The sequence below is a fragment of the Equus caballus genome, chromosome 1 (genome assembly GCF_041296265.1).
Source record: "Equus caballus isolate H_3958 breed thoroughbred chromosome 1, TB-T2T, whole genome shotgun sequence".
NCBI lineage: Eukaryota > Metazoa > Chordata > Mammalia > Perissodactyla > Equidae > Equus > Equus caballus.
Genome location: NC_091684.1, coordinates 153,935,924 through 153,954,647, shown reverse-complemented (window position 1 = coordinate 153,954,647; position 18,724 = coordinate 153,935,924). Strand labels below are relative to the sequence as shown.

The 18,724-nt window shown below is 36.7% G+C and overlaps 1 protein-coding gene and 1 pseudogene across 6 annotated transcripts in view; one reads left to right on the top strand and one right to left on the bottom strand.

Moving 5' to 3' along the window:
• SECISBP2L (SECIS binding protein 2 like) overlaps positions 1-18,724 on the bottom strand; it is a 47,929-nt gene that overhangs the window by 5,807 nt on the left and 23,398 nt on the right. For 2 of the 6 annotated variants that reach the window (XM_023617805.2, XM_070236846.1), the window contains exons 9-17: positions 17,309-17,389; positions 16,624-16,791; positions 16,351-16,492; positions 12,689-12,858; positions 11,753-11,885; positions 9,519-9,681; positions 7,457-7,677; positions 6,320-6,474; positions 2,594-2,813 (exon numbers count right to left, since the gene is read on the bottom strand). In XM_023617805.2, coding sequence (XP_023473573.1) covers positions 2,594-2,813; positions 6,320-6,474; positions 7,457-7,677; positions 9,519-9,681; positions 11,753-11,885; positions 12,689-12,858; positions 16,351-16,492; positions 16,624-16,791; positions 17,309-17,389 — 1,453 coding nt within the window. Of the gene's footprint in view, positions 1-2,593; positions 2,814-6,319; positions 6,475-7,456; positions 7,678-9,518; positions 9,682-11,752; positions 11,886-12,688; positions 12,859-16,311; positions 16,493-16,623; positions 16,792-17,308; positions 17,390-18,724 lie in introns of all 6 variants that reach the window. The other 4 variants (XM_023617793.2, XM_023617800.2, XM_023617814.2 and 1 more) reach the window with 2 other exon arrangements.
• On the top strand, positions 3,597-3,938 carry LOC138919093 (ubiquitin-conjugating enzyme E2 variant 2 pseudogene; annotated as a pseudogene).

The window sequence follows — 18,724 nt, the reverse complement described above, 5'->3', positions numbered from 1 at the left end:
CCACAGCACTTTCTGCATCTACAGTTCAAAAACACTTATTTTGTGTTTGCTGTTCCACCCCCTCCCTCCTCACTCCTACTCCTGCTCATCTCTATGTCCCTATGGTTGGCATATAGTAAACGCTAGGGGGAAAAATGCTTATTAAACAAAAATTTTCAAACATATATTTAATTAAACAAAAGAATAACTTTAAGGTATAAAATTTTTTAAAATTTTAGATGCATATTTATATTTCCTTCCAACGTTTTTTTTCCTCCTTCAAAAGAACTACAAGAATTCACTTGGGGTCTTGGAAAAAGTCCCAGCTTTCCCTTGACAATGAGTCAAAGGAACACGGAAAAGGAAGGAGGTCAGTAGACTGAGCCAGGCTGACCTCTCTCCAGGTCCAGTCTTGGCAGTCATCTACTCAGTAGGGGAGCTGAAAGCCAGATGCGACCTTCCGAAAGAAAAGGGAAATATCACCTTAGAAACAGAGACAAGGGACTCTGCAATTAGCCATCAAGAGGTGTACACAAGGGACAATAAGACTAGACTATCACAGGAGCCTTTCTATTCTATCAATGATTAGCATCCCTTTCTCAGCTTTGTTTTTTCTTTAAACCATGGAAATCAAAAGAAAACATTTCAGAAATCTTGTGCCAGGATGGCATGAAAGACACTGTCTGTTGTTTACCCAACAATCTTTCCTCCTTTTCTTCCTGGCTATCAGAAGCCCCAAACTTGAGATGGACTTGAACCCAGTCCCAGGAGATGAATTAAACAGTTCTTAGCCTATTGTGGCCATCCCACTCCCCTCTGGCAAATATTCTCTTGCCCAAGTTTCCCTTGCAGCTAAGAAAAGTCATGTGATTGGCTCTCGCCAAATAAAAGAGGAGTCTTCTGAAAATTGTTTCCTTCACTGATAAAAGGAGCACATTGCCTGAACCTCCTGCTTTTGACTGTTGCTATGCTCAGAGCCACAGAACCATTTATGAACATGAGATGATAAGCACAAGAATAAGAAGCCACTGAGAATGGAAGGAAAGAGCTAGGGACCATGACGACGCTGTGAAATCATTAAATAACCTAATATCTTAGGCCACATTAGTGGGTTTTATGTTTACTGATGAATGCATCTGATATGGACAGAATAACTTCATGCTTTACTCTCAATTTCATTTACGATTATTTCCACACATTTTGTTGGCATCTGATAATCAGCTCATCAGGTCAGAGTCTTTAAGGTTCTATCTAAATCCTTCCTTAGGATGCAACCATTAGACCACAGAATTTTAGATTTGAATGGAACCTTACAGATGACATAGATGAACCCTCCTCATTTTACTAACAAGAAATATGAGGCCCAAAGATTAATCAATTATGCTGAAATCCCCCAGAGAGAGTGTAAAAGCCAAGGCTTCAATCTTTGAACTCTTTAAACCTAGTACCTTTTGAAAACATCTCCTAAATCTCTGAGAGGTTCTTTTCATAACTTTTCTTTTTATGCGTCCATATGAAGATCATGGTCATTTGCCCAAACCCCAGCTTTATGAATTTATCTTGTAGTTTGCCTTTGAGATCTAGCATTTCACTATATACAGAGAACTGATCTCATTTACAAAGGTGGCACTTTCTCTTTATCTTCTTTATTTTCAACTAGTATCACTCCAGTCAAAGAAACATGTCTGCCTCTAAAGCCAGTACCACTTATCCTTGACCCACAATTTCCTAAAAAGGCTCACAATAACTTGTTAACTGCCTTTGGTCTAGAGCTTTGTCAAAAGAATTCCAAACATTTAACTACAATCACAGACAGGGAGTATGAGAAGAAAGGAAGAAAACGACGACTTCGTTTTTTAGATGTTAGATATTAGGTGGCAACAGCTATTTGGTAAACTCCCAAACAGATTAGAAAGCTAAGAGAAGAGAAAGCTAAGTGAAGAATAAGGAGCCAAGGTGAAGGAAGTGGCTATACTATTTAAAAAAAGAGAAAGAAGAATAGGGGAAACTAACCAGAAACTAGATCAAGAAAGCGGAGAACTTAAGAGCTCAAAGTATATAGTAGAAGCAAGGCAAGGAAATTACTAAGCTGTAGAGTGCAGTCAATAATGTTACTTTAAACATTACACATAAATTGCATTTTTCAGTCTCTACTTCTTTTTGACTACTATCAGATTTAACTCAAAACAAAAGTCACAATCTAGGTTTTATAAGCTCAGATTGAATAGTATGCATGTCTTTCATTTACTTAGTAAATACAAAATTTTAATAACTAAGTATAAAGTATTAGAATAAAACTTCCTAGAATTTACTTAGTTACAGGTCACAAGTATGGTGCATTTTGCTTCTTAAATCCCTTCGGGATGTCTTTTTTAAGATTTTGGAACTGTGACTAAATTCCAGGGTCTCACAGAAAACCTCAGGCCCAAATATCCTCCTAATTTTTAATGGACATGTTGAATGGAATTTTTTAAACAAAATTCTGAGAAAAATCTGAATAATCAAGAATACAGATAAAAACAAAAGGTAGCATGGAAAGTCATTTTCAAAATGATTTTAATCACTTAAATTATTTCAAACTTTACGTTATTTAAAATGGTATGTAACAACTTACCATATTCCTTTTCATTAACTTCAGAGATGGGTTCAGAAATAACACTGCAGAAGGAAATGGCGCTGGCTGCAGAGGGGTTCCGAGAGTGCCCCATGTGGTGCGGCCCCTTCTTCACGTTCTTTGAGGCTTCCTCGGCCTGCTCTTGCTCCAGTGCTGCAACCATATCTTTGTAGGCTCTCCTGGCTTCCTCAGTGAGGGCTACTAACTTATTAAACAGACTCTACAAAGAAAGAGAGTTTGATTAGCCCATTTTTTGTTATACTTTTTATTCCTATTATTAGCAATACATATCTCTACTGTTTCAGAATCAGATACACTTTCAGCCAGCACAAAATCCAAGTGGTATACAAACCACAGAACCTTATAAAACACTCTGTAACTTACATATATCATCTATTTAATTCTCACAAGTTTGAGGAAATTTCTTGATTCAATATTAGTCACTAAACGTGATACATTAAAAGTTCTCTTGCAGAGTTTATCAGTTCAACAACTGCACCCTTTAGCCTCTGGCACTACAGTGGGCACAAAGGCAACTGGAACACCACTCTGCTCTCAAGGAACCTTCCATGTGGCTGGAAGAGGACAGGAAGCAGCTATAAGTCAAGACACAATAATCGTAAATGCCTTGAGATGTACCAAGCGTTGTGGCTTTTGGAGGAGACATCAAGTCTAACTGCTGGGCATCAGTGAGGAATTCACAAAGTAAGATGATATCTGATATAGGCCTTGAAAACTAGATACAATTTTGAGGGATGAAGATAGGGTATTCTTAACCAAGCATGCAAAACCATGCACAAAGGGACTGATATAAGAAAACATAAGGTTTGTTTGGGAAGCAGTGAAGAATCCAATATGGGTTAGCACATAAGGGAATGAATGTGTGCAGGGTAGTGTCCAACGATGTAGAAGAAGATGGCAGTCTCTGTAGAAATTCAAAGTTCCCGGTAATGTTTGCTTGTGGGAAGAACTTGAAGAAGAGTGAAAAGAAGTCAGTGATGATATGGCTAGCTGGGGCCTTGAAGATGATGAAAATACGACACAAGATACACCAGCCAAAGACACTGGGACAAAGCCAAATTATGAAAACAGAATAAAGAGCCTGGAAGTAGAATGTGGAGCTAAATCACCAGTAGTTCCTCCATCAGTGAAACAGAAATGAACATGAATGGGATAAATAATTCCAATGAAATGGTAGGTGACAGAAAATACTCATGTTAATAAAATGGCAAAATTCATATAGCATTAAAGTTGTACTTCAATAATTATGATGTCTAACGATGTCCAAAGAAAACTGAAGTTTCCATAGTCACCAGAAAGACAATCATACAACGATGACTTTTAGTGGTTCTTACATCATAATTCAACAACCTTCTATTCTTGTTAATGTCTTGATTTAGTATCACAATGCAGCACCCCCACACATTAAGAAAAGAACTTCAGATGGTAAACATGACCTGGACATTTTTAAGAATATATTTAATTTTATGTATAAAATTACTTTTTCAGACAACGGGAGGAAAAGTACAATTGTTTTCTTTTTTACCAAGACACTGTCATTTAAGTATAAACCATCACAAGGCAAAAGCATGGCAGAAAGTATCTCATTGCTGTGGAATAATAAAGTCTCTGAAAATTAAACTCAAAAAGGAAAAACATAAGCAGCATGCTTTACCCAGGTGCAGTTTAAATTGTTTAAAGTAGCAGGTACAATAAAGGCTGTTGTTAAGTGTGTTCATTTTTTGAAGGGGGTAAACACTAATTAGTAATAGTACCAAAAATATTTTTAAGGGGGCCAGCTCAGTGGCACAGTGGTTAAGTGTGCGCGCTCTGCTTCGGTGGCCCAGGGTTTGCAGCTACAGATCCCGGGTGCAGATCTACGCACCACTTAGCAAGCCATGCTGTGGCAGGCGTCCCACATATAAAACAGAGGAAGATGGGCACAGATGGTAGCTCAGGGCCAACTTTCCTCAGTAAAAACAGGAGGATTGGCCGCTGATGTTAGTTCAGGGATAATCTTCCTTACCAAAAAAAAAGAAAAAAGAAAAGAAAAAAAATACTGTCAAGATTCATTTTCTAAAAAGAGGGAGGATGGATTCTGTTAAAAACATACGCTATGTGTCACATGTAACAGACTTCATAAATATTTGTTTGCAATGTTTAACTGTGCATTTAAGAAGCCAACAAGAAGAAAATAGGCAAATGGATATGTGATTTTGAAATCAACATTCATTTTACAATATAAATAAAACCTAAAAATTATTGAGAATAAAAGAATATAAAAGCAGAGAATAAAATTGAATAGAGAAGCTTATCAGGGAATAAAAGCCTTGAATTGGATAAGGATAGGAAGCTTAATTCAAAGGTTAGTTTTAATTGATGGTAAAAACAACTTAGGTGCACCACGTCACTGTGAATGGATATACTTGGTAATATATCAATATTTCCTTTACCTCCATTTTAAGACTGTATTTTGGTTTAAACAATAACTTACCTCAAAACGGTAGTAGGCGAGTAAAACAACGTGCAAACAAAAGTCACAAGCATTTTATAATATAAAACCACACAATCTAATACATATAATTCAATAAGAAGTCAATACAATTAAAAACAAACATGTCTACTTTTCCTGACCCTCATCCCATTCCTATTCCATAAACTAATACTGAACCAAAAAAGGAGTACACTTTTATTAGATGACCTTATATATTACCTTTCTTTCCCCTAGAAGTATTTATCAACCCAAACTCTCAGATATAATTTAACATAGCAGGCAGATACACATCTACCACACAATTTATTAAACAAACACTTATCACCTGCTCATACTCAAGTAATGTGAAAGCTGTCAGGGATACAAAGACAAGGGGTCTGCCCTCAAGAACTCACAATTAAAGGGGAAGAAACACATAAACTACAGCAAGGCAGTGTGATACCTATAACTGAGAAAAGCATAGGCTACTGTGGGAGGACAAGTCTTAATTATATACTCAGAGCAGGTGGGTACAAAGACAACTTCATGGGTAGTGGGAGAGAAACTGAATGGATAGGGGATGGGGTATGCAAACATGGTGACCGGATAGGAAAGGAGAGACACTTAGATATACGAAAATAGTATGGTTGAGAAGAGGGAAAATGGTCCATCAGTAGTATCACAAAACACTTTAGAATCAATTTCATAAAAAAGTCTTAAAACATTAGCAGTTAACAAGCACTACTCTAAATCAATAACCTCTATATTATCACCTTCTATGGGCAAAGCTTCGTATTAGTAGATTGTAAGAGGAAGATGAAGATGTATCATAGGTGCAGAATTATCCTGACAACTGGTTTAGGAATTTCATTTTCTAAAGGAAATTTCTCTTTTGACTCCTAGTACCAAAAAATATACCCAACATACAGATTGAAGAAAACTATTTTACATTGTATAATATTGGGTATCTTTACCCAGCAGTTAAATTATCAGTGCTACATAGTTGAACCCAGGATAAAAAAACCACTGTGGCAGAAAGAGGAGCTAAAATCTTTTCAAAATGTTGTAGGATTAACAGTAAAATATTTTCAACACTAAAAAAGGAAATGAAATACTCAAGAATTTTCCACTCATTCTTGGAGAGTCATCTCACGTCTTCAAATGCTTAAACGTAACACTGGCATGTGTCAACAGAAAATGTACTATCTTGGGGGGCAGGGGAGAGTGAAGAAGCATGTCTTCTAAAGTCTTACCTCAGCACCAAAGTAGTTGAAGATTCCCACTACACTAACAGGAACCAGCTTGTTCACACAGCGTCCTAGAGCTTTTCTTCCAAGGGCAAACACAAAAGGAATTTCTTGTTCCCGTGCCATGGCTATAACATTATAGAGAGCCTCATCCAGGCCACCTGAGAAAGTCAACACATGCAGAGGTTTCAACTTAGTTATTTCCTAAATGGAGCTATTTTAGCATCCAACTGCTATAGCATAAAACATAGCAGCAAAGAATTCTATGAATGTTTGTGGCATTTATGCTATTCCACACATTTTACTATTTGAATTTGTATGGATATATGTATGCATGTTCTTTCTCCCCAGTAAAAGTCCAAATTCCTTCAATGGCAATATTTTTGTCTCTCCATACAGATTAGCATAGCAGGAGTCAAATTTCAATTCAATAACTATTAAAAGGAAATTAATTAAAATTGTTAATAGTGGCTGACTCCTTTATCCAATCTCTCAGCTCAAGTAGCAACCTATCACATGCAGTAAGATAGACTGTACATTACTGTTTTTATTGGTACTTCTTCCCTGTGGAGAACATGCTCACTACTGCTACTTCATGCACCTGTCCACTCCGATCACCCACAGTGGCTTCTCCATGAAAAAGGACAAACAAGGGTGCGGGACACAGTACAAAGTACTTGTGTGCTGGCCCACCCAAGGGCCTCTGTTCGCAACTGCTGGTTTCTGAGAGACAAATCTCCACCATAAGTAGAGCAGAGACCTTTATCTTTTTTCTAATTTTTTTTGAGACAGAAGGGCCATCAAAGGAAGATAATATAAAAATCTAAAAAGTAGAATATACTTGCAGAGGTAAAGAAATGCACTCTTACTAGTCCCCATTATGACTATGACAGAGGAAACACTTGCTGGGCCCAACTTAAATCTTTCACTTAGTGCTCATAAATGGGGATTTTCTTTACTATCCAATCTCAATTTTATTACTTAATTTCAGGTAAAGATTTCATTCTCTTTCCTCATGCTCAGTATTTTGTTTTATACTTAAAATCTGCTAAGAAAGATGTGGCTTCCACTTTAAAATTCACTGTGTATCTTATGATTATACTAAGTAAATATCAAAACACTTCAAAAGTAAAGCGTTCCTACCTTTTGACTGGATTTTTTCACAGTTTGGAGAAATTATAACACACTTGATCTTGTTTAGCTTCATATGTTTGGTAACCTCCCTCAGACCCATAACCAGCCGTCTCCTCGCTTTTGCTCTGACAGGATCCTTTTGGTAGATGCGCTCTTGGAAACTAACGAGCTCTTGGAGGAGAAGAGTCACACACTCATCAATCTCTTTACAAAGAACCTGATTACAATACCTGCAAAAGAAACCAAAAATAGGTAAGTCCGTCATAATTTATTTTTCTGTAATTGTAAAATTACTTCAGGAAAAAAACGCATCCAGTAAGAGGTTTTCATTAAAAAAACCAGTCTTTAAAAATCTCTTAAATCCTTTAGTCAACTAGAAAAATACAAGTTTTTCTGAATTAACAACAGATGAAGTTTTTTAAAGGATAGATTAACCGCAGAGAAGTACTATCCTAACTTCCAATTTTAATTTCCTAAGGATATACTCAAATGTTAGTCTGCTACTAAATAAAAACAGATTTAATGTTTTTTGGTAAGGAGATACAAAGTTATTTCATTCCAATGACTACTAAAGATGCTTCTAGTAGGAAAAAAATATAACTTCAGAGAAGCAAACTGAATGCCCTAGTACTAAGAATTCATCCTCTACGTTTAGATAAGTCACAATCTCTGGGAACTAGCTTCCTCAATCATAAAAATAAGGGGTTAGGTAAGATGGTCTCTATCTCCAAAAATCTATGGCTATGGAGGATGAACTCATTATCAATAATTAAACTGAGGCCAAAACTAGAGGCCTAGAGATAAAAGTCACGAACCCTTGCATCAGACAAAGCAACTGAATGAGGCTCTTTGTGAGATCATGTATGGACATAATGTAAAAAGACAGAAAGGAAGTAAGTGTGAGACCACTATATGGCACTTAATTTCAGGGATAAGGAAGTCCCCCAAGTTTACTTACTCCTTATACACTCTTCTTTCCTAGTTCTCATCCCTCATTTCTACCATACACGGCCCATAAGGAGAACTGGTGTAATTTCTAATCTAGGAATAACCAGGCAAGCAAATTTCTACTTCTAAATTACAGTATGTAGTGGAAAAATCTAGGCTTGCCCTTTTATAGTGCAAAAAAATGTTTTGTTTGGGGAATTTTTTATGTTTATGTGAAAAATGTTTAAATAATTACGATACTACTTCAGAAGAGACGATATAACTGGACTGACTGAGGAAAGATTAATTATCACAAAGTGTGCAAAATTAAAGAACAGAACATCAAAAATGCAATTTTCTTTAATTCTTTTTATCTTTCAAGCTGTTTATTTCGTACATATGCAACATTTTATTCCTCAAGTGTTTCATTTGTTCCACATCTGTTATTTGACATTTAATTAACTTCCCAAATCTAGGCAGGAAGAATTTGCTCGAAAACAATAGTATATAAAGAAAATGAACAGAACACACCAATGTGGTTTGGATTTACGCAGATTTTACTTTCACCCTGGATTCTTTCATATGTCATTTTTAAAAGTAAAATTAATTCATCTACACACAGGTTAAAATCCTGAAATCCTTCATAGGAATAACTGCTAGTTTAAGGTTATTCACAGATGGGCATTTTAAAACTAAGAAATATTTGCTTAAAAACAAATACCTTTCTGTAATATGTTCACTTCATGTAATATGGTCTTATAAACTTGTTATTAATTGGTAGAGAGATTTTTTGAAGGGCCAATAATATAAACAAAAAAGCAAAAGCATGTGGAGAGGGAAAACTTCACAGTATGGCATTTTACATATAAGATATAAGAGGCCAAATTTCCAGGGTATAAACACTATCTGATATAAAGAGAATATATTTACTGTCAAACCTCTCTCACATGAACAGTGATAGCTGACAGAAGGAAAATGCTTTAAACATAACAAAACCAGCTGTTAAACAAAATCTGGAAGAAAAACTTAAAGATCTTTGGTATTTTGTCTGCTCAACCCACCAAGTAACAATGACAATGCTATATTCAGAACCACAATCAAGATACTTAAACTATTCAACCTTAATAATGAAACTAAAACTTACTCTCTAAATCTTTTGCTGTGAATTTTGGTTATAGTCGAAGATGCCATTGGACTGCCTATCCCGGAACTAGCCGGGGAGCCTTGTGACACAGGTGTCATACAGTACGGAGAATTCTGACTTGCTGGAGAGAGTGAAGTATCACTGGGCATGCTCAGTCCAGTATCTATGGAGACATGAGATTCGGGGACAAGAATTTAGAAACCTAAAATGCTGAAAAGCCCTATACTGATCAACACAATTTAGAATGGCTGTTGTCTTTTGTATCACTTCCACATACTCCAGCAGCTAACAAGATGGGCATTGTTCATATCACAAATAAATATTTCTCCTACACTACAAAAATGAAGTCTTCCTATTATTAAAATATACTCTTAAAAATAGAGCACAGCTGGGGCTGGCCCCGTGGCCGAGTGGTTAAGTTCGCACGCTCCGCTGCAGGCGGCCCAGTGTTTTGTTGGTTCGAATCCTGGGCGCGGACATGGCACTGCTCATCAGACCACGCTGAGGCAGCGTCCCACATGCCACAACTAGAAGAACCCACAAGGAAGAATACACAACTATGTACCGGGGGGTTTTGGGGAGAAAAAGGAAAAAATAAAATCTTTAAAAAAAAAAAAGAATAGAGCACAGCTACAAGTCTCCAGAGGAGATGAGAAGACAAAATTATCTAAAACATAATATTCCTAGAGGATTTAAATTGAAGAAGAAAGGTACCAACTTCTGCACTTCTTTCCAGATTATATTACCCATCTCCTCCATCTCTATTTTTCTACCTATTTCTCAGAAATCTTTTTTCACTATCTAAAAATTCCCACTGCTGCTGGCAATGATGAATTCTACCTCACCATTCTCTCCACACCACTCCTGATTCTCCAGGCACCACCCCAGTTTCTCTCTCATTTGATCTTTGCTTCTGTGCTCAGGCAGCCACGTTTTTAGATGCCACCTCTTGACTCGACTGCCTCCTTCAGTTATTGCTTCTTTCCTAAACAGCCAAACTTGGGAAATGAGTTAATATTTGTATATCCAGTCCATTAATTAATGAAGTTACACATATATCTTCTTACCTCCCTACCAGATTGTAAGCTTTCTGTAGCAGGACCAGTCTACTATATATCTTTATTACATTTCCTGATCTTCCCACCCCAGTTACTAAAATACACGTGGTAGGTGTTCAATAAACACTTGCTTAATGAATGGGTATAGAAATACCCCTAAATACAAAGGCACTCATATTTAATTGAGAGTAAAGAGAATCCTAACCAAGTATGTCCTAGCTGAACAATCCTTAGAAGTACACTCATTTTTCTAAACACAATGGAACAGTGTAACTTAAATGAGATTTAAATATATCACAAAAAGTTGAAGAATAAATAGATACCAGCAGAAAAAAGGACCTAGCCAGGTCTCTTTTAAAACCTTTCTGGGGCCGGCCCCATGGCCAAGGGTTAAGTTCACATGCTCCGCTTCAGCAGCCCAGGGTTTCGTCAGTTCAAATCCTGGGTGCGGACATGGCACTGCTCATCAGGCTATGTCGGGGCGGCGTACTGCATGCCACAACTAGAAGGACCCACAACTAAAAATACACAACTATGTACCAAGGGGCTTTGGGAGAAAAAGGAAAAATAAAATCTTAAGAACAAAAAACAAAAAAAACATCTTTCTTCCATAGTAGCATAAATTTTAGAAGGAATCTGCAGTTTTGCTGAGGTCCCAACTGAAATCGTATGTGCTGGCTGCTGTATGGAACTGAATCTTACTGATCAACTGGACTCCACACTGCAACAGGCTTTGCCATTCTCTACTCGCTGTGGCATGTGTATTAATTCCATGAAAGCAAGAGAGAAAATCAACAAAAATAATTCAGTGCAAAACACTCCTATGAAGAAAGACAGCCAATAGGGCTCTGGATATAAAAGAAGACAAAATAAAAAGAACTGTGACAGTTAAGAGAGAAGATCTCATGCATTACTGAGATCATAATTATGAAGGTTTACAACGAATTCAGGATTTAGATCTCCAAAATGCTACAGACCTACTATATGGTACCCACCCCCCCACCGCTTTTAACAATCTCCCTACAGAATCATCTTTAAAAGAAATCACTCTCAAAAATAAATTTAGATTAAATATGGAGCACCTCCTTCAATTAGGAGTGGAGCTAGTGATGGCTTACCTCTCTTAAAATACTCTGTACTATTCCATGAGAAGAAGGGGAAAAGGGATGATCTTACCTTCCTGGGAAACAATCTCCTGTGGCAAATCATCAATAAAATCTAAGTGCATTTCTACTGGTTCCTCGGATCCCAAAAGATTGTGGTCCACAGTTAAACGGCCCTTCTTTTCCTCTCTTTCTTTCAAAATAACCTAAAAGTCGTCACCAATCTTTAATTACTGATCACTCTTTAAGTATGTACTGAATGATTAAAATGTTCACTATTACACAGGTATAGTAGTTCACTTAAATATGAACAGGAGGATTTCGGGTGGTTATGTGTTTATTTGGCTATGTAGAAACTGATTGGCAAAAATATAAATGTAATTTTAGACAACTGTAGTTGAAGGAAGTACTATACTCAAAATAAAGGGAGACAATTATGCTATATAATACTACAGCTATCAAACCACATCTGTTTCATTCTTTAAATCCTGGTTGACAGAGTTTCTCCAAAAATGGATAAAACAAGTTTTGGAAACCAGGTCATATAGTTACATTAGATTTACATTGTGCAGTTTTCAATTATTTGGACATGGATTATCTCATTCTGCTTCTCCTAATACTGGGTTAAACAGAGCAGAAATTATTCCCGAGTTGTAGATGAGGAAGGTGAGGGTAAGAAACATTTTCCTAAAACTACAAAATAAGCACTGAAGTTAGTACCAGAATCCCGGGTTTCTGTTTCTTAGCATCCAACGTTTTTGGATATTAAATGCTTAACTTTTCTTTTTAACTTTATAGAAAGAATTCCTTCTCCAGGGCCTTGTTCAACACAGAAAGATAGTCATGATGCTGATGATATCCCCAACCTCGAGTTAACTACTCATCATGAAGATGCATGCCTGTGAACATTTCACAATAATCTACTGGCTAAAATGCCAGAACTACTTTTGCAACACAGATTTAAACCCTATTTAGCCTGTAAAATAAACATCTCCAGATTTTGGTTTACCTTTTTAAGTGCTGTGGGTCGTTTTAGTTTTGCAATTTCCTTTTCTTTTCCTTTTTTTGCTTTAGAGGAAGTAATGTCCAAAGAATTAAAGGATGTCAAACAGGGCTGACTTTTAGTTAAAGGTTTTCTGTTAGTAGAGTCTTTAGTGTGAAAAGAAGCTGCAGTGACCACTAAAAACAAACAAGAACATTAATTTTATTATTATAGCCAACTCTACATACTTTCAAATTTTCTAATGATAAATCTACAAAAACAAGAACATCCTCTTCCTGGGGGAAAAAAAGACACCCTAATAGCAGCAGCAGTACACGGCTGTGCAGTGTTCCTCAGATACAGCTTTTATCCATCTTTTTAGCCTCCATAAGATAAAGACGACAAAGCCAATACAACTAACTAATTTCATGGTCCAAAGAAGGGATAAATAAATTGTTAGTTCTACACTACTTCAGCAACCCTCAAGCATGGCAATGGCTTGCAAGTGGTCTTCAGTCAGAATGATTCTCTCTCTAAAATTTCAAAAGTCTGCACCTCTCCTTATTCCTAGAATCTGCCTTACATAAGAATCACCCTTATATAAAATAGAAGTCTACCACTCCTCTCCTCATTTCAATCTGTCTGTAAAGAATGATGATTTCCTCCTCAGCTGCACTTCCAGTATTCAGCAATTCTGTTATGCCTGACTGATCCTCTCATTCCCCAGCGGCTACTCCCCCAATCGCTTAGCAGTCCTAGACCTTTCTAATCTCAATCTTCTCACTCTAGCAGAGAAGTTTTCCAGCCACCTCCTTGAGAAGATGCTATCCAACATAAACTTATAAAGCCACCTGAGAGGATGCAGCAGGCATCCTTACTCCTGTCCGAGGCTCACTAACCACCTCTGCTCTTAATGCCATCTCCAGATTAATTCCTCGAGGATCTTGCTCTCTTCCTTTCCCCTTGCATCTTTCAAGTTCCTCCTTAAGCCTTGACTCTTTTCCATAACTCTCAGTAACAAGCTAAAACCTCCTGTATATAAAAGAAAGAAAGAAAAAAGGCAAACAAACAAACCCTTCCCTTGACTGGCTTCCTCTCAAGCTAAGGTACCATCACTTCCCTACTAAACTTCTGAACAGTCTGCTTTCTCATCAATCACCTTCCACATCATTACAATCTGGCCTCTGCCTTACCCACTCTTGAAACTGCTACTATCAAGATCACACATAACCTTGCAATTGTCAAACTGAATTTTCTGAGTCTTCAATCTATTTGTTTTTTTCAGCTTTTGGTATCAAAGATCATATCCTCTTCCTCAAAATTCTATCCTTGCCTTCTGTGACATTACATTCCATTTTTCTTACTCTTTTTCAAACCTGTTTTTCTGGTTCTTCTTCCTCTTGTCCTTTAAATCTGAGCATTCTACAAGGCTTTATCCCTGACATCTTTTTCCTAACTTTTCTTTCCTCTGACAACCTGATGTATTTCCATAGCTACAACAATCATCTCTAATTGAAACTCACTGACTTTTAACCTAAACTGCACACACATAACTATATGTTAAGTAGGAACCACCAGGATCTCCCCAACTAGCATTTCAAATACAACAGGGTCTCCTCTTTCCAATAAAATTCTTCTTCCAGGATCTTTATCTTATTTGGGATCATCAGAGCCCCTATCACCACCACAGTCCTCCACGCCAGAGTTTGGAGTCATCTTTGACCTGTTTCCACATTCCACAGTAAAAAAAAAAAAACAACAAATAAACAAACAAACAAAAAAACCCTATCAATTCCATACAATTCTTTTGCATCTCTACCACTATCTCATTCTTTTCTTGGACTTCCCCTGAAAGCTGAAACCTTAGCACTCTCCAATTTTAACACTAGTGATGGGTTAGAGGTTAATTTCATTTCTAGAAATTAAGAATTCCAGAATCTTACTCCCCTCTTCAAAGCCCAGTCCAAATGCTACCACATATGGGTTATTTATAACACCCTCCCCATACCTCCCTGTTGACATAAATCACTCTCTCTTCTGCCAGCACTGCTTTTTATTAGTTATTTGTGTATGTCTTTTTCCCTGACTAGATTACAAACTTCTTGACCGCAGAGATATCTTAATCCTATCTGTAATTCCAACAGTTCCTGACACCACACTTTGCAGGTAAATACTTTACATTTGAATATATTAACATTTGCTAAATGAATCAAACTTGTAACAATGAGTCATGTGAAGTATCACAGGTTAACAATCTCTTCTCCATAATAATTAGTTAACATTTATTGCATGATTATAACCCAGACATTCTTCTAAGCACTTTACACGTATCATCTCATTTAATCCTCAAAACAATCCTGAAGCAGGTACTATCATTACCTCCATTTTAATGTGAAGAAACTGAACAGGAAGGTTAAGCAACTTGCCAAGGAAATACATGGAAGAACAGGATTCAAACTCAGGCAACTTTACTCCAGAGCTCCTGATTGCAGCCACTAAGCCACAGTGCCTCCGGAACACTGCTCTCAGTTCCATTGCCTATAGTGCTTTACTCTTAGGGAGAGGTTACTGCCACTCTCCTCATCTCAGTAACACGCAACTCTAAAGCTGTGTATGCACTCAGTATTATTTTTACTAATAGTACTCAAAGCTAAGGCTCATACTCGATGGGTGACTAGCTATAGGTTTAAACATTCTGCAGGTAGGATTAAAGTTATACACTGTTACTTATTAGCTTTTTGTTTAAAAACAACAGACCTTTTAGATAAGAACAGAAGAAATAGAAAATTTACTCTGCCTCTTCATCATGAGTGGTTTTTGTTGGTGCCTTTCCCCTTTCTTTATCCTATTCCTCATCCTCTAAAACAAAGGCTATGAAAAGAAATAAGGGAGTACATCAGAGCTTGCTGAGCTCTAAATTTGATGAGGTTTGTTAAAATATAAATTACTGCTTCAGTAAAAAGCTAGATCATTCTCATTCTCTCCCTCTCTCTCTCACACACACAGACATAGACACACACATACAATTTGATCAAAACTCTATGTTTCCCATTTGGTTTTAAATTGGATATTTTAGCAGTTATAAAGCCAAATTACTTGTGATTTTCTTTTGAAGGAAGAAAATATTTGATTCAAAATGTACACCAACTGACATTTGAAGAGAGACCTGAAGGAAGGGAACAAACGATACAGATAACTGAGGAAAGAGAGGCTCCAGGAAAATGAAATAGTAAGCACAAAGACACTGAGCTAGGAGTATGTTGGGTGTGTCTGTGGAACAGTGAGGGGGCTAACATAGCTGGAGCATTGTGTGTGAGAAGAGCATGGAGATATGGGCCAAAAGCTATTAGGGTCAGCTAAGATACGGCCTTAATCAGGACTCGGACTTCACGCCAAGTGAGATGAAGAGGTATTGAAGGGTTTTGAGCAGTGGAGTGATATAACCCAGCTTGTATTTTAAAAAGATCACTCCTTTTTAAGAGAGACTGGGGACAGGGGGAGGGAAAGGTAGGGAGTGGTCAGAAGACTACAGTGCAGTCTACCGATGGGGGGCTTCTAGGGGGCAGGAAAGGAGCTGGGGAGTAGTTTAGACTCCGGATTCTTTTACTTTTATAGATACAACTTAGATTAACAATATAAAAATGTATTACCAAAGCCAAAGAGCAAACTGCTCAGACTAACGGTATCACCTGTACACGACAGTGGTCTCGTATTAGTAATCTGCCGCGCTTTCATCGCTTGTTGTTGTTTTTCCAGAGCTGCTAACATATCCCCCAAATCCAGCTGCACAGGGGTTTTATTCTTTTTTCCAGCTGCCTTTGATAAAGCTTCCTGCAAAGTAAACATGAAAACATTTACTTTCCGTTATAGCACAAAAATGTGGCAACATGATTAGATTTGTCATTCCATCTATTCATCCTCCCAAACCAAAAAAAATAAAGTTACTTGTACATAAAATGTACCTGTAATTTTTTTTGCTCCATACTTATTTCTGAATATTCTTGAGCTGTGGCAAGAGCTGCTGCTAAAGCTTTCTTCTTCTGACTTTTTGCACGTTTAGGAACTGAAGTTGTGATGGGAATTGGAGTCTGAACTATATTGATTGGTGAGTTCTCAGGTAAATCATCCAACTATGATAACCAGAGAAAAACATTTGTTAGTGATCCCATAAAATTCTAATCACAACGAAAGACAATCAAGAAGGTGGTAAGTGGACTAGACCCTTCAAAGGATTCAACATCATAAAGAGCAGAGTGAGATGGTGGGACCATTCTAAACTGGGAAATAATAAAGAGACAAAACAGCTTAGTGCAACAGGTGACCTTTGTCTGGATCCTGGACTGAAAGCGAAATAAAATAACTCCAAAGTTAAGTTTTACAACTGGGTAAATCTCAGTATGGACTGTATGTTTATGATATTTAATTAATGGCATTAATGGTCTGTAATGGAACTGCGGATTTCATAGGAAAGTATCTTTGTTCTGGCTATGCTGAAAAGAAATACTAAAGGTAAGAACCAAATACACTGTTTCTTCTAAATGACGCTGCCTCACACGTCTTTACACTTACCTGTAATCTTTCTTTACATCATAGCCATAGTTCAAAAGATGTTCTATTTTGCTTATCTCTTTAATAAGAGTCACTTACTACTTTTGAAGAGAGTTTCTGTTGAATATTCTCGTCCTTAGCATTTCCATTCTCATTTAGTTCTCGAAATCCATCTTCATCCTGAAATAATTTCACATTTTAAGTAAAAGGAGAGTTCAAAGCAATAAACTCAAGAAAACCTTTTTATAATGCTTAATTAAGAGTAATGAAAAAAGAGGAAGAACTTCTTTTTTTTAATTCTACTACTGAACTATTTAAAGTCGGTCTTAAAAAGACAATCTCACTTCTCATATGCTAAAACAGCTAATTTAACTATTCAAGGATAGGGGCATATCCACACATGTCCATCCTTCGGATTTTTGCATCCACTATTCCATTCTTATTAATAATTCTACCCTTAAGATGGGTAGGTAATCAAAAAGAAACTCAAAAAGGATTTTATCACAATTCAGATAATCTGGAAAACATTTTAAACAAATGGCTTACTATGAATTTCATTAATATATTCCCTGTCCTGCATTACTACACCCACCTGTCAATAAGGTCAAAAGTTAAAAAATAAAAATTTAAAGAAACTTCGTATTCAAAGTAATTTCTTTTCTAACATAGAAAATTTTATCTAATATCTTTAACTAAATGTAAGTATGGAACCAACCATATGCTTAAGCGCCAATACTAAATCTGCCACATGTATTGTTCTTGATAGAAGAATTAAGATACACTCTCAAGTTCTTTAGGTTGATTTACACTAAGCTTATCTAACATGTTATCGATCTCTAGCCTCCAGCCTCAAGCATGCTTTCCACTTTAATCTCCATCTGTTAACTCATTTTATAGAAACTACGATCCAACAAAAATGAGTTACTCAAATGTGTTACCTGGGATGGTGTTCACTATCTTGACACAACCAAATTTTACTCAATCTTTAAAATCGATTCAAAACGTTATCCTTACCCCTGCCCCAAACCCAAAGGGACTTGTCTCTCCTTTCCACTCCAAACACATTCAAGCAAGTACATAGTGTACATGGCTATATTCCTCACTACACAGCAGCCTCCCAAAGGGTAGTTTATTCACCTTAATGTATCATTCAGAGCACCTTACTTTATACATGTAACAGGCCTCCAACAAGAGCCAGTTATATATAAACAAATGATAGAAACATTGCAATTGGAATATAAATTGTCTGCCTATTAAAGAAAGTAAAATAGCCCCTTTTCTTCCTTCTCCAAGACTCTCCTGGCTAGCAGCACAAATTAAAGATTGAACTATTTAAATCTGAAAAACCTGAAAAGCAAACTGAACAACAATAACAAAAATTAGGAAGAAAGTTTCATACTAGATGAAATCCATATAAAATCAAGTTCTACCTCTACATGTTATCTCAAAATGACGACTACTCCTGACAAAAATGTATAAAAATAAGCATTAACTAAGTTAATGTTAGACTAACTG